This window comes from Micropterus salmoides, unplaced genomic scaffold (assembly GCF_014851395.1).
Source record: "Micropterus salmoides isolate LMB-PRFRI ecotype aquatic unplaced genomic scaffold, ASM1485139v1 Ms_hic_scaffold_22, whole genome shotgun sequence".
In the NCBI taxonomy this organism is placed as follows: domain Eukaryota; kingdom Metazoa; phylum Chordata; class Actinopteri; order Centrarchiformes; family Centrarchidae; genus Micropterus; species Micropterus salmoides.
Window position 1 is genome coordinate 11,622,132 of NW_024041373.1, and position 16,416 is coordinate 11,638,547.

The 16,416-nt window shown below is 41.1% G+C and overlaps 1 protein-coding gene across 1 annotated transcript; it reads left to right on the plus strand.

Annotated features, from left to right (window-relative positions):
• Positions 1 to 646: 646 nt before the first annotated feature.
• On the plus strand, positions 647 to 15,836 carry ppp1r21 (protein phosphatase 1, regulatory subunit 21). The gene is made up of 22 exons (XM_038737874.1): positions 647 to 1,308; positions 2,661 to 2,729; positions 2,895 to 3,041; positions 3,254 to 3,355; positions 3,469 to 3,633; positions 4,090 to 4,148; positions 5,520 to 5,614; positions 5,825 to 5,877; positions 7,175 to 7,324; positions 7,440 to 7,541; positions 7,643 to 7,731; positions 7,815 to 7,951; positions 8,182 to 8,274; positions 8,834 to 8,961; positions 9,588 to 9,737; positions 10,812 to 10,904; positions 11,825 to 12,079; positions 12,497 to 12,532; positions 12,666 to 12,782; positions 13,317 to 13,415; positions 13,523 to 13,651; positions 14,316 to 15,836. The coding sequence occupies exons 1-22, from the start codon at positions 1,249 to 1,251 to the stop codon at positions 14,343 to 14,345; spliced, it is 2,358 nt and encodes a 785-aa protein (XP_038593802.1). The 5' UTR covers positions 647 to 1,248; the 3' UTR covers positions 14,346 to 15,836.
• Positions 15,837 to 16,416: the final 580 nt, after the last annotated feature.

The window sequence follows — 16,416 nt, forward strand, 5'->3', positions numbered from 1 at the left end:
AACACACTTTAAAATAATAGCAGGAATATACCCTGTTAGTAACTTTTTAAACAAAAGATTAAATTTGAGGTGAAGCCTTGCATCTTTTGCTCTTTAAAGGCCGAAACCACTGACCACCTGTTTTTCAACTGCCCCTACACCCTTTCTTTTTTGTCTGATGTCCATGTACATGAAATTGACAAAATACCTTCTTTTGTATACAATGATATTATTTATTTTATGGACATTTTGGATTTGGACACATTTCAGATACCGTGAATCATCACATTTGAATGAATAGAAAGGAAAAAAACCTGCTCTCCTCTATATCCCAATCCTTGCTTTTTTAATGTCTCTCATCTTGCTCTTTTGTGCTCCTAAACGTTTTTATTTATTTTCTATTAAATATCTTACTTTAATTATCCATTTACTATTACTATTAATTAAGTTTATAACTTACATTGTCTGCTGCTATGTTCGAGTGTGCTATGGTATCATCTCCACCATTGTAGATTTTCTCATTTTCTACTAGTTGTATACCCATTCCCTAACTTGTTTGCATATTTTGTACTTTTTTCAATAAACAGAAAAAAAGTATCTATCTATCTATCTATCTATCTCTTCAGACGCTAGACGGCGCCATGCTTTCACCACTTCCTGTTTGTTGAACTCTGACCTCTGTGCTTGTGTCTGTAGTTGGAGCTCATCGAGGGGGATTTAGCGGGTTAGAAAATGAAAGTATTCCTTCAGATGGATGGATTGTCACGGCTGTTTCGCTAGGTTAGCGGCAGCCACACTCACTCTTTAACACGATTTGCGGTCGCAGCTTGTCACACGGCTGCTGTCAGATACCCTTCATGTGTTACCCGGGATTTGTTTTGCTACATAGCTAGTTAGCTGTGGGCTAGTTAGCCGGCTAGCAGGCGCTGTCACCGTTAATAGTGCTAACTTAAAAAAGCGGTGCTGTGAAGTGCGAATAACATCCGGCTTTACAAATTAGCGAAAATCCGAGCAGGTCTTTCTCCGGGACTCATGACCGCCCCTCTGTAACAATGTATGCGAGGCCAGGTTTACCAAGTAAGGGAACAAGCCGCCCTGAAGTAACAGTTAGCCACGTTACAGCTCACCGTGCCTGTCGTCAAAATTGCAAGTAACCTGGCGGTGTGAGGAACCGGGCAAGCTAACGGGACAACCATCAGCTAGCCGGGCTAACGTTAGCTAAGACACCGTTTTCTAGCATCAAGCGACGGGATAACCTTTCCAGCGACAATGGCTAACGTTACAGACCTGCAAACAAAATACAGCAAGCTGGCACAGGAGTACTCCAAGGTAAAACACTGCCCGTGTTCGCACAGGAATTAATGTTGATAAAGTTATTGTCATTGTTAAATACACAGTTTGTGACAAGGCTGGAAGACAGAAGCTCCTGATGTGTTGTTGTTATTATTAGCGTTAGCCACCTTCTAGTACTGAATTAAAGTGCATATGTTATCAGTGACAAATGCTTCTCAAACATATTTACACTTATGAAACTGGGATTTACTGGAGTGGATTCAACAGTTGAAGCTGGCTGTGAAGAGACACACAGTTCATTAAATTAGCTGAAACTCTAGTCCTCTAGTTAAAGCAATAGCCCTGCAATAGATGCTACCTTCATGATGGTCATATTGATTTAGAGGTGTTGACTCAACTTCATGAACTTTATACTGGAAGATGGAGTTCATAGACAGGTTTAATTATATTTCGTTGTACTGGGACGAGTGTTTTTCTATTCTTTATATAAGTGAATGTAGATAATACTAGAGTAGAGGTGTTATTAGAAACACCTTTAAGTATAACATAATACAATTCAACAGCACCACAAACTACAGCCTCCAAAATGATCATACAGTTGAATCAACACACCTCTCTGAGTAGGATTTTCATTTAATGCAGACTGTAGATCAAGACAGGTGTACCCAATGAACATGTAGGCAACTGGTTGTACACTGATATGATATTAATATACAATACAAGACTAGATATTTCAGAAGATTGTGGTTATCGTGGTGTGTTTCAGCTTGAGTGTTAGGTCACTGCATGGTGTTTAGGCCAAATATTAATGGGATCTTAATAGACTTTCATAGCTGAAATTAATGATTCACATTTCAAGTAGCCAGAAATTGTGCAGTGTTCAACCTATTTAAAGGTTCATTCGTTAACAGGTGACAGTAAAGCCTGTGTGTCTGCGTTTTCTCTTGTGAGCTGTATGTGCCCTTTGTTTCTGTGTCAGCTGACGGCTGTGTGTGTGTGTGTGTGTGTGTGTGTGTGTGTGTGTGCGTGCGTGCGTGTGTGTTTCCTGTTTTACTCTGATCTTCCCGTTACCCAAGCACCATATCCTGCTCAGGAACTGCTGACTACGTAGCTGTGACACAAACTGCCATTATGCTTAATTAAATATGTTATGAAAGGCCTCTAGCCACACAGTAAAGAGGTTTGAATATTTTGATGACTCTTGTTATGCAGAATAGGATGCTAAAAAAACAGCAATATGAGATTTTTCTTGTTAAATGTGAATTCTGCTTAATGCTTCATTCAAACGGCATTATTCTTTATCTGAAAACCGCCTTTACATCTCAGTCGTGATCACTGATAACATTTATGTTTTTTGTCCCAACATTTTCCTCTGTATGTTTTTACAGCTCCGTGCCCAGAACCAGGTGCTGAAGAAGGCGGTTGTGGATGAACAGGCCAACTCTGTCGCGCTAAAAGTAAAGCAACATGTAAAACATAAAACACAAATTGAGGCCAAGGCAAATTCTGCAACAATGCATTAAAGTGACACGATCACGATTTAGAGGTAGTGATCTGATTAATGCGTCGGTTTATAAAAAGACATATACAGCATTGTAATGCCCTTGTTTGTCCATCATCAGGAGCAGCTGAAGCAGAGGGACCAGAGCCTGAGGAAGCAGGAGCAGGAGATGGACAGTCTCAGCTTCAGGAACCAACAGCTGGCCAAGAGAGTGGAGCTGCTGCAAGAGGAGCTAGCTGTCTGTGAAGCCAAGGGCAAAAAGGGGAAGGTGATCATGAGGGAGAAGGGAGTGGCCACACAGTTTGGTAGAGGGAGCAGGTTGTATTGTGTATTTTTTGTAATGGTCATAAAATAATTTTGATAGCAAAAACATTAGTTTTTAATAGGGACATGTTTTTTGATTGTGATTAAACACTAATGTTTGTAGAGCCAAAAGATCATGATTTACAGCCCTCATTTCATTTCCGCCGCCTCCTCCAGAGTAAAGGTGACTCCCCCTCGCTGCATGGCCTGGAGACCCAGAGTGTTTTTGATGAGGACCTGCAGAAAAAGATAGAAGAAAATGAGCGACTTCATATCCAGGTAAGCGTCCGTGTTATGTTTATGTTGGTCTTTCATTGTTCCCTGTATACTCAGTTAATGTACTGGGGAGGCAGTGCATGTGATGGCTCCGTTTTCTGCTGTATGCTCATTAGTTCTATGAAGCAGATGAGCAGCACAGGAGGCAGGAGGCCCAGCTGAGGGCACGGCTAGAGGAGCTGGAGAAAGATTCCGAGCAGCACCAGGCTGTTGTGGATGGACTCACCGCTAAGTTCATGGAAACAATTGACCGCCTGCAGAGTGACAAGGCTCGTTTAGAGGTGAGAATAAAGCATGTTACGTGAATGGTAGTGGGGGTTTTTTTGTTTTGTGCAGAACACTAGTGGGTCCAGTAGGTGTCACCTTTCTGCTTTGCGTCATAGGAACTTTTACTGAGGGGACAGGTGTTGCTTGGCAGAGGGGGAGCATCTATAGTTTTTTGACCGCTGTGTATAGTGAGGAAATGTTCGAATCAGTGGATCTTTATGAACTGTGTTATGGATTATTGCATTTACCTGAAGACCATTAGCGGTGCACAACAAACCTAAACAAAACAAAAAGGAAAGGGCAAACTTATTTCACTAGACACTAGTAGATTATTGCGGTTAGTGTGTGTGTGAGTGTTTCAATTAGATACTAGTCCATGCAACCTTTAGTGGCTTCAAGTTTAGATTTAGTGCTGCATTCAGGTTATTAAAGTTTATTAATTTTTTTCTATTTTTTCTTTCTTGTCATAGGTGAAAGCACAGACCCTGGAGAGGGAAGCAAAAGAGTGCAGAATGCGAACAGAAGAGTGGTACATCTTTCTTTTTTATTCCCAGTTTAAGAAAAATTGAATCTACCAATGTGGTGTGTTTACATACTCAGGGCTCCAGGCTAACTTTTTTTCTAAGGAGCACTGTAGCCCCTAACTGAAAAGTTTAGGAGCACAGGAAGAAGATTTAGGGGCGCACACCTAAATTCAAACTGCAACACAATTTTTCACATTTTAACCGTATTACTGGTAATTACAGAAACTACAATGTGATGTTTCATTTTACTTCACAGTCACATTTTGCTGTTGTTTCATTAAGGTGTTGTATAGACTGTGTGGTGCCAGCTGCCTCAGCAAACATGGTTTTCCAAGGATCACATCTAGTGTGGTAGATACAGCTTATGGTGTTGGTGTTTTTGCTAAATCTAAGCCGCGTAAATTCCCCCAACCAGGGGCGATCTGGCCCAATAATTCAGGCCAGGAATTTGACTCCATCCCAGGCCACACTGTTCACGCAAACCACCCTAATTTGTAGACTAACCCTATCTGTTGATGTAACGGGTACCAAACTAGGTATAGATGTTGCCACCATGTTTATCCGGGGAAAAAGTTATCCACATTACAAAATACAAACATTTGGGACTGACCATTAAAGTAGCCTATCTAAACAGAGTTTTCAAGGTATTCTATGGCTATGGGTAGCATACACACTCAGAAACCCCCGAGAAATAGCCTACAACAATCGTAGCACGTACAAATGTACAAGGCTGGACACAAAAACAATTAGCCTACACTTTAAAAAAGAGAATGAGATATAGGCCTACAGAGTTTTCTTGAATGTACCAAACGATGATTGTTCAAGCATCAATCATATCAAAAGCATCAAAAGACGTCACACACACACCCCTTCACTGAACATAATAAGCAAGTTAGCCTGTAATGCAAAAGCCCAAAAAGCTTTCCTATAACCCACAAACACCTATTGATTACAGTGCTCACTCACATCCATCTTTCAATAATTCTACTAGATAATATATTTTGTTTTGTGTAGCATACAAATAAAAAAACAGTTGTACCGTCAGAGGTTAAGCAGTGCACAGAAACCATTGCCATGGTTACTACCCACAGAGCACATGTGCAGGTCGCACATGTGCGAGTGGTAAACTACTGACACTGTCTCAAAAAATGGTCACAAAATGCCAGCATTTGGTCGCAGTCTGGAGCCCTCTAATGTATTCTTCATATTATTGAACTTGATTATGATTTATTTTCATAAAGTTTAACTCCATTTAGATAATTTGTATTTTACAGTTTTCTTCTACTCTAGTTGTGATTCTCTAACTTTTATTAAAATAAATTCCCCAAGTAAAATAATCTATTAAATTCTTTTACTTTTTTGCTCTCTCTCCGCAGTCAGCAGCAGGTGAGGCGGTGCCAGTCAGAGCTGAACAGACAGGTGAAACAAAGCAGCAGTGTTATCCAGGAGAAAGTGCCCTTCAATGACACCAGTGAGTATCTGGCACTGAGCCACAGGTCTGCTACAGAGCAGACATCACATTTATGTCTTTGTCACTGATACGATAACAACATTCTGCCCAGGAGAAAATAGTGTAATGCTACACCAAACTGTAATATTGCACGCATGGAGGCAAGAGGCTAAACAGTGTAGGGGCAGAGCTTCTGCTCTGCTTTAACTGCTTTTCTGTCCTACCCTGCAGAGTTTAGTGACTACAACAGCCTAAATGTGCCACCACACAATCGAAGGCACCAGGTGAGTGAGAAAACAAACATCATTTTATTATGTTTATAGTGCGCATGCATTCATTGGTCAAAGAGAATAGTTGTGGTTAATATTACAGCTTATTTACTGTTGTCAAAAATTACGATTGCATTTCCCCAGCAGTTATTTAAGTTTTTCAAACCCACATAAAGGTTTTTGTTAACCAGTAAGTAAGGACTTATATAATACATATCATTTGAAATACAACAATTCAGCAACTTCAGTAATAGTGGAAGACAGGGCTGCGACTCCCATTTATTTTCATTATTGGCTAATCTGCTGATATTTTTCTCGATCAGTCAAGCGGTCAATAAAATGTCTGGAAAGAGTGCTTTTTACCTTTTTACAGCCCAGGGTCACGTCTTCAATTCCTTGTATTGTCCAAAACCTAAAGACATTGAAATTACTGTCACTTAAAGTTTCAGTGTGTAGGTTTAGTGGCATCTAGTGGTGAGGGTTACGAATTGCAACCAGAGGTTCACGGTACATTCACGTGTTCCTCGGATGGTCCCATTTCCAGAGTTTTGAATTCCTTCTTCGGAATTCAGTGTGTGTTCATGCGCTCTTAAATCGAAATGTGGAATCAACATGGATGCAACTACAAAGATGTGTTGGATTAGCATTATCAGAGCATATAAACAACATGCAGACATCTAGTTCACTCTACATGGACAGCAAACTGTTATAACCATATTACAAATTACATGTTTGCAAAATATGTATATGCAGTACATGATTTTGCACGGATAAAAGTTTTGTATACTTATTTATTTCCCATTTAGACTTTATTGCTGTTTTTTCAATAAAGATTTAAGGAGGGGAAAAAAAAGATTCTAATTATTCCGACACCACTTGAATGCACCGCTCACCCCTCCGTTTCCAAGCGAGAAGGAGAAGCTACCTTGTGCTAAGCAATACCTGTGGTCCTCCAATTGTCCAAATTTCTCTTATTTTCTTATTTCTAATAAACCAGTCCACTACTACTACAATTAATAACGTTACTTGTTCTTCTTCTTTTTCGTATATAATGTTCAACCTAGTGACAAAACACGCTCTGTAGAGCCATTTGTGCATTTTGGCTACTGTAGAAACAACCTGGTAACAATAATAAATCAATGATCAGAATAGTTGCTGATAAAATTTTCTTTTGTCTGAGTAATCAGTGAATCAACCAATCGTTTTTTAGAAATACATAGCATACCGTATATCACACAAGCTGAATATTTTTTTTGTTTGTTTTTTTTAGAGACGAGACTAAAACGTTGTGTTTGTTCTTCCTGCTGTTTAGATTAAAGCCCGGGACTTGGCAGGTCAGGCCCTGAGCTTTATTCAGGACCTGGTGGCTGCTCTGTTGAACTTCCACTCCTACACAGAACAGAGAGTGCACATCTATCCCCTGGACTCATCCATCGAGCCCATCTCCCCTCTTAACCAGAAGGTGAGGCAACCATACACAAGAAATACAGACTGCCTATAATGTGACAGATGTACATTGAACTATAAAGTGTTTATATAGTGTAAAAACCCTAAATCCATTATTCCTCTCTACATAGTTTTCTCAGTATCTACATGAGAATGCAGCCTATGTGCGCCCCCTGGAGGACAGCTTTCTGCAATTACACCAAAGCATCACAGAGGACACTGTCACAGTACTGGTGAGTGTTTATTTTGGGACAGGGACATTGTGAGGGCTTGTTCATGATGTTTACTTATAATCAACCACATATTGTGTTTGTTTTTTTGTCTTGAATTCAAGGAGACTGTGGTCAAGCTGAAGAGCTTCGCTGATAATTTCTCCTCATACACCCACTTTCTGCAAAAGATTCTTCCCTATCAGCTGAAAAGGTCAGTGCTGTGTGTGCATGTGTGTGTTAGAATAATGGAGTGGAGGAGGCTGTATTGATGGCTATCTTCTCTTCTCTTTTCAGCCTGGAAGAAGAGTGCAAGGCACCTCTTTGTACTACCGCCCTTACCACGAAAAACCAGGAGCTGCAGAGTGACGTGAAGAGAGTGACTGTTGCATTTGAGAAGCTACAGAACTACATTAACCTTTTGGCCTTACCCAGTAGGTTAATATAGGCAGAAATACATACCATATGTTGCAGATGAGTTCATACAGCTGAATTCTTTTAGTGACAGTTGATATTGGATGAGAAATATTACTTGACCAATGAATGTAAAGAACTGTATTTCATTTCTTTGACGCATTTTGAAATAGCTTGTTTTTATGGAAGGAAAAAGTGCTGTGAAGTGATACAGTACGCTTGTTTTACAAATGTGTGTAACGTGTCTCAGGTGTTCGGCAGGATGCCATGCCACAGGGCAGCACCTCAGCTGTCTTCACCCAGCTGGCGGCCTGCCTGCACAGTCTTCACGATGCCATTAAAGGTGAGCAGCCCCGTGAGCCTTTTTTTTTTGACCCGGAGCCATTCACAACCAGCGTGACACAGCATAAGGATTCCCTCACATAACAACTGAGTCGCTGTTGCCATTCCTGCAAGTCAGACTCATTTTCTGTTTTCACAACAATAACCAGCAGCCCAGTTTTTGAAGAGTAAACATCCAGTAGCTTCAGTGTATGGTTGCAGCGGTATACTGGTTATACCATGTACATTTGGTACATACAATGAGATTGAATTCTACCCAAAAAAATATCATATTTCAAGTTTATATCATGTTTATTTATCTATGTCCTTTGTTTGTATGTCTGGGTTCTTGTGGGGACAGTGATTGTGGTTGAATATACACTGAAGACCTGCAGTTTTACAATTTGAAAATATTGTGAAAATCTGCATTTACAAACCAATCAGTACGGTAGCACCCCCAAACAGCCGCCTTTTGATCTCAAAAGATGATGGAAGTGTAAAATCTTGCCGGTGAAGCACTTGATGCCAACAGATGCTGTAAATGGCTCTCCTGCTGTTCTGTTTACTCCCTGTGTGTCCAGAGATGTCAAAGCACTACAACCAGAAGGCCAGCTTAGAGCAGGATCTCCCCACCGTCACCCAGAAGCTCTGCACCACCTCAGAGTGCCTGCTGGGATCTTTGGGCTCTCTGACCAGCAGCACCGGCAAGGTACGGACAACAGGGGGCAGGCAGCAGCCAGGTTTAAATTTCCTTCAGCGTGATCAAATGGTGGCCGCTATTTTTATTTTTTTCTGTAATGCATGAAAGCTAAATTGAGAGTAGCAATAAGTTTTCTTTTTTTTTTTTTTTTTTTTTTTCTGCAACTGGATCACATTGGTAATTTGCCACTAATGTGACAACACAGAACAGCAGGACTCAGGTGGGCAGCGCTTAAATCTTCAAAGATACTGTCCAAATCACAGTTTGCGCAGCTGCTCCCCAGTTGGAGCAAAGGGATAAATGATTTCTCTTTGTGAATCAAGTGAACCGTTGGCTGAGATGTGTCTGCCGATGGGAGGCACAGTCCGGTGGGTTGCAGTGTTGGAAAACATGCTGGCACACGATGTGTGTGAGTGAGCTGCATTTTGAGAGTGATCATCTCTGCAGGCAAATGCTTAATTGCTCAGACATTTATCATCCTGGACACTTGGTGGTGTCATCATCGCTGCTGTAAACACACCGGTTAATTTGAGGCTGAACCGAATGCTGAGTATCTGCATTAATTAGTATTTCTTTAGCTAAGGAGGCTGTTTTGCTTGAATGAAATGAGACACAATGTCACCATTTTACTGCAGATTGCCACTTTCTTCAGCAACAACTTGGACTTCTTCACATCATCAGGCTACAGTCCAAGAGGCAGCACAGTAGCCCTCAACCCCTTGCAAGCAGAGAGTATGCTGGCCAACAAAAAGAAAGCAGCTGCCTATATCCATGCTATCAAAAAGGTCAGTATGTGCTTAAATCCACCGGCTATTACCAAGGTTTTGGTGACAAACGGTGACCGGGTCTCCAGACTTTGGAACTATTTATTTATATTATTTAAGTCTTTGTGAATATTTCATTTGTCTTTTGCTATTTTTATGCTTTTATCTTCTTTTATTTTATTGTTCCTTTATTTTATCGTTTGGGGTTGGGTAACCCGAACCAGTTCCAAGTTTGGTTCCAGAACTGTGGAACCAAACTAAGACACGTGCTTTTCTTTTCTGCTTGTCAGTTCCTAACTTTTTGTATATTTCAGCGGTGCTCCCGACTGAACTACAGTGAGCATTTTACAGTTCATATAAGTGTCACTTATCCTTATCTGCCAGGACCTGCTACGTGGACGTAACGTCACTTAATTTGTTATGCAGTACGTCAATAAAGCATGTGAGAAGAGCGTACTTCTGTTTACAGTCCTGGACCGCGGCGGACCGCGGCAAAAGCTCAGGAGCTTGGCTTAGCTTCACTAAGAAAAGATAATGACTCAGCAAAATTCAACACCTGCAGTTAGAATATTTCGTGCAAGGGAGGAAGCAGCTCCAACTTGACACGGCATGAATTCACCGTTTTCAATGTGTTGCGGTCTCCCAGCTACAATGACGCCCCAGACACAGCTAACGCTAACAGTAGCAATGTCTCACGCTCAGGTCCAAAACACAGATGAGCGGACATTCACCTTTTATATTGAAGGTAAACAATTGATGTCTGCAAATGATTCCAATATATAGATGCCCCTCTAGTACAGAAACACCTTTCTGTAGGGGAAGATGCGCGAGGAGAAAGTGGGTGAATGTCCCAGAGTGTTGACAAGATATGTGGTGCAGGGGTTCGAATCAGAGCTGAGATTTGAGAAGTAGAATCAGAATTGGAATAGATAAAATTGAAATAATACCCAGCCCTATTTATGATTCACTTACTTGTTTTAACTTTGATTTGTTTGTTCTTTTCCATGGAAAGTACTTTAAGAATAGCGCTATACAAATAAATTCATAAAATTGACCATACTCCCACTCTACTTCTTCTTTTGTTTCTTCATTCAGCCCAGGCCACAGTCTGTTCCATACAGAGAAGCCCTGTCAAACCGCCGTATACTTACCAGCTCCACTGAGAGCAGAGAAGGTCTCACTCAGCAGGTATGAGACTCGGCTGAAAACCTCTTTGTGTAAACCATCTCTGTTGGTTTAGGATTGAACAATTTAAAGATTTTGCTAATCATTTCTCAAAGAGGTTACATCTGGCCAAGAGCTACACCCAGGACAATGTAACCACGGATGAGTCAAGTGTGCCGGCCAGGTTTGGTTGCCCCAAACGCAGTGGCATAATAACATAGAGATAAAGTCAAAAATGGTTCCATGTGCAGTTATATTTATTGTGGCTTTGTGTTCTTTGCGTCACATTACGATTAAAGGACAAACTAAAAAATCAAGCAGAACAGCAGCATCACTTGTGTCTAAGAAATGAAAAGGTTGCGAAATCACAGAAATTCTTAAACAAGAGCAGAAATTTTGGTCTTGAGATGATGCAACGCAGTCATATGATATTTCAAATGAGTTGCAGACAGTCGCTCTTTGGGGACAGGGTGTGAGGAATTGAGAAGCTTGGCCTGTGAGCCTGTGCAAAATCTGTCCTGAGCTTCAAGTGTCTGCTTTGTTTTATTTGATTTTTTATGTGTCCTTTGGTCCATATCAACCTGCTTAAATGTGTCACTTCAGCACCATATTTATTATTCCAAGTACAAAGTCATAAAATGAATGTCTTAACATAAAGCTTATTGGGCTTTTCCCATATGAACCTCCAGGTTTTGGAAAGAACAATCTCAAGACCTCAGGGCAGGAAAGCCTGTTTCAGCCTGTTTCTTCTTTTAAGTTGGCACATAAATTATGTTTCATTTGTTAATCTTTGTTTCCGTCTTATTTTAATTCCTTTTTTATCAGAGTATATTATTACAAACTGCTTTGTTAGAGAGTTTCCCCATTTCTTAATAAATACTTCTTGCCCTTTGACATCCCCCGACCTCTGCTCAGCCTGTCCTCTCCCCATCGGCATCCTGCAGGTGCAGCAGAGCCAGGAGAAGATCGCTCGGCTGGAGCAGGAGAAGGAGCACTGGCTCCTGGAGGCCCAGCTGGGGAAGGTGCGGTTGGAAAAGGAGAACCAGCGCATTGCGGACCTGGAAGCGCAGCTCGCAGCAGCTCTAGGGGGAAGTCCAAACTCTCCAACAACCGCAGCCAGCACACTCGCACATAGCCACGAGGAAGCAGAGGACGAGCAGAAAGCTGCAGGGAAAGAGACAACGCTGTGCACCAGCCTGGTAACAGTCCCTCTGTTGGCTGCTGTTCCTGTTAGTTTTTGCTTGCAGAGGAAATTTTCTGCCCATGGCACTGGTGTCTGATTTGCTTCAACAAAGGGAGTATTATGGTTCTTTTCTTGTTGCTCCCATGCTAAGCAAGTTTTTTGCTTAATAAAACTCAGACTTCCAATGTGCTGATGTGGCGGAATAGAAGAATACTGTTGTTTATTCAAGTCGGCACAGAGTTCACAGTTCAGTCACAATCCAGGGCAGCTCACTAGTCTCTGAACTGTTTGTGCATCTATCTCCCTTTTGTTGTTTTCATCTTTTGCCTGGCTAGCAATGTTAGAGGCCTGTCTGTGCTTGAAGCAGGATTTCATAGCATTTGATCCATGATGAAGTTCCTGACAGGTTTCTCTCTTTTTGTCTTGTCACCAGGTTGGCATGTTGTGCACAACACCTACGGTTGAGCATGTGAGTTGTCAAGACACTTGTCATAAACACATTTAAGTGAAGAGTTCCTATATAAAAGAAATTGTTTTAAAGTCACAATGCTTCCCAGAAGGAAGAAAAATCTTATCTAGCAGGAAGTTGTCTGTGTGTGCAGGTGGGAGACGAGGAGTCCAGGGAGCAACTGATAAAGACTCACTACATGGCCAGAGTAGGAGAGCTCACCACCCAGCTCCAGATTTCAGACAGCAAAGCGGTGCACTTCCACTCCGAGGTGAAGCTCTTGCTAGAATGTGTATCTCAGCAACTGCTTCTATAACAAAGAACTGACCTTTTCATAACACACAGACTTTCTAACATGTCATCTGGGAAGTGAGATAACTCTTAGAAAAAAACTGTTGTTTCTCTGTTCTCTCCTCTTTGTCGTCTATACTTTGGAAATGGTTCTTGAGTCCCATTATTACCAATTGTTGCTTCTTCTTTTTTATTTCCGAGAAACTGACATCTAATATTTTTAGCATTACGGTGAGGCTTGATCTGAATGTAGATGCTTGTCTAAGTGACATGCTGTCGCATTGTGACTAACTGGCATGTCAGTCATCCTTGTTTGCAGCAGTGCACCCAATCCTGAGTCAGTGTCTCGGGTATTAAACTGTCACTTTTTCAAACTGTGCATTTACCTTTAGCGCTGTCTTCAAATATACACATTACTTGAAGAAGTATCTTTCTTTTTTTAGCAGTTTTTGTGCTAGACATGCATTAAACCCATCAGGGGACAGCTGTTTACTTTCCTTTTTCCCTTTTCTAGTGTCGAGCTCTGGCCAAGAGGTTAACCATTGCAGAAAAATCACGGGAGACTCTGAGCGAGGAGGTCAAGCTGGCAAATCAGAACATCACGCGCTTGCAGGTAAAAAGCAGTCTCATTACCAAAGGGCTTCCTGTCTAAGTGTAGGCATTAGCGTCCTTCGCAACTCACAAGATATGCACATTGTAACTGCGGTGTCTGACATGCAGGATGAGCTGGCTACGACAAAGAGGAGCTACGAAGACCAGCTCAGCATGATGAGTGACCACCTGTGCAGTATGAATGAGACTTTGAGCAAGCAGAGAGAAGAAATCGACACGCTCAAACTGAGCAGCAAGGTACAACTCTTCTGCAGTGTCTGCTTTTTGCAAAAATGTTGCCATTCGAAACTTTGGCTCGCTCTTGGGTTTGTTTTCAGCTGTTGTGTACTGTCCATCTCCGTATAAATATGTCTAAACGCTCTATCGCCAAAGAGGAGTGGTAAAAATCCAGCGGCTTCAGGGAGTGTAAAGTAAGGTTTGAGGTTTGGCAGTGAAACGGGACATTGTAAAGTTTCTGTCAGTTATGAGGTGAAGTGGGAGGTCAACCATCTGAAAAAGTTGTTAAGTTAAAGCCGCAGAAATTTAGAGGCCTGATTGAAGCGTGCATGTCCCAGCATGCGTGCACACAGATGGCTGCATGTTGGGAAGTTGCGGGACAGAACATGTTTGGGAGCTAAAGCTGGTAATTTTCTCTTGAAGGCCAGATAACCAGCCTGAGCATGTTTTTTTAGATTTTTTTTAAAAGGATGCAAAACAAATCTGACTTATCTTAACTTGCTGCACTTAAATGCAACACAGTACTCTACGTAAAACACTTTTTTATTCTTTTTCAAGAAACAAACGATACATAACTACATCAATATGCACAAGACAAAAAACACATGTTTCTCCTGTAGCTAGCAATCACCAATCCTGTGAAGTTTTTGCAGAACTGAGCTCGTACATTTTCTGTTACCTTTAGGGAAACGCCAAAAAGAACAAAGGACGCTAGAGCTGCCCTCAACTCTGGCTCCGTTTGGCATCACAAAGGGCACCTTGAGAGAAGATCTGGTCTGTGGAGCCTCCCAGCAGAGTCCTGGCACACTAACACAGTCACCAAACCCACAGGACGGCTTCAGATTCCTCCATCATCAGGCAGTGGCAGTACAAATGAACTGTATGGAGGCTTGAACATGTTTGACTGAAGACACTTTTTTCCCCCCGTTTCCTTGTTGTCACAGCACCAGTTATAACACAACATGATTTGCTAAAAAAAATGCTTTTGGAAACAATACCGGAAGCGGCTGCTTGACCTTTTGGCTAAAGCAAGGGTGGGAGAGAGACCACTTTTCCCCAAACGGGACAGAGGAAGATTAAACAGCTGAAGTTGGTAATGCTCACTGAAATCAAGACTTGAAGACCAAACCCTGTTGATCAGTGTGTAATTTCCCTGCTTAACGTACGTGTGAGAGATTCTTACTGCTTATTTGTGGGAGCAGGCGAACAGAGTAAATGTTGGTGTGGCTGTGTGTGCACAGAGTGTTGTCTCATGGCGTGTGTGAGTATTGTTTTACACTTAGATTTTTCTTTTGTTTTAGATCAGATTTGAGGTTATATGTGGAAGTGATTCCAAGGGCCTGTCTGTCCACAAACAACATAAATACTCCCTTACAGCACATGCATCGATCACAAGCTTCTGTAAAGAAGGGCTTTAAAACCTAAATGATCAACCCACAAAAGAAACACTTGAATTCATTCCTCATTTTGGAAAATGTCCAGTCCTCTGGGAGTGGTGAAAGGAAAAGAAAAACTGAATTAGGGTAGAATGGACAAGTCGGAGCTCGTAAAATGGTGTTAGTCTGTCTCTGTGAAGTTACTCTGTAACAATAGTTGTTTTTATCACCAAAGTAAGTTTGTATGTGCACTCAGAGGCGTGGTGTGACACAACGGTCTCTCAATTCATGTTGTAATGTGTGGACAAAAAGGGTTATGTGAATATACACATTTGAAATCATGATCTAATTGTACTGTATTATTTCTAATATATATACAAAAAGGCATTTATTCAGATGTTACAAATCTTTATTTTCCACAAAATTTCGACAACTGAATCTGCAGCTAGTTTTCTGTGTGTATCCTAACAGCCTAGATTGCTGGAAGTATCATAGAAGGGTTGGCCCATACTGTAACTGGTGCTTAGACAACCTGATTCATGAGTCATGGCCGGTCATGGCAGAGTGCAGTTAAAGTTTACAGTAAAAGTAGAACCTCTTTGGCTTGTAGTGACATGAAGTAAATGAAAGAAAATCCCAGCTGAGGCTGTGAGCAGTTCATTCAAACCTCTTGTTTGCCAGTCTACACCTGCCAGCAAAACTTTGACCACAAAGAAAAGCCAACACGCCCTAAACCGATATAGAATAATGCTTGTATTCTCACAATGTAACCTGTTCAAAAGCACATATAAATATGTGAAACTAAATAAAAGGCTTGTTTAACATTTAAATGATTCGTGTATTTAGATTCACCTTACCTAACTTTATATATACATGGGGAAAAAAAGCAGCCTGTAACACACCCATGCCACTGGGAAATGAGGCAGCACCATTGAACTGGACATATGAGAACTGGAAGATTACTGTTTAATGCCGTCACTTTGTTTTGGAAGGAAAAATATGTGTAACTTTAGTTGAATTCATGATGCTTTCATGTACTTGTGGTACACAACTTAAGAGGTAAAAACAGGAATAATCACCAAGTGTTTGTGCATTCAAGCACTTTTGACCAGTAATAGTGGAGGATAAGGACAAAACACATTATTAGTGGTTTTCTTTCTTTTAATTCAAGAAACACGATCAGTGCGTGCAGAATTAATATATGAACAAGAGAAGCAGTGGTGGAAAAGTGGCTTCCCAAAATACCCTGCTTGAAATGGTGTACTGTTATATACAGTACTTTATATATTATGTTCTTGTAGGTGCTGTGATTCACCTTTTTATTCTACTTTGTTAAATTTTAATTATTGTAACAGTGCCATTAGGCCAAAGTTGTAATTAGAGACTATATATGGGACATAAACTTTGAGT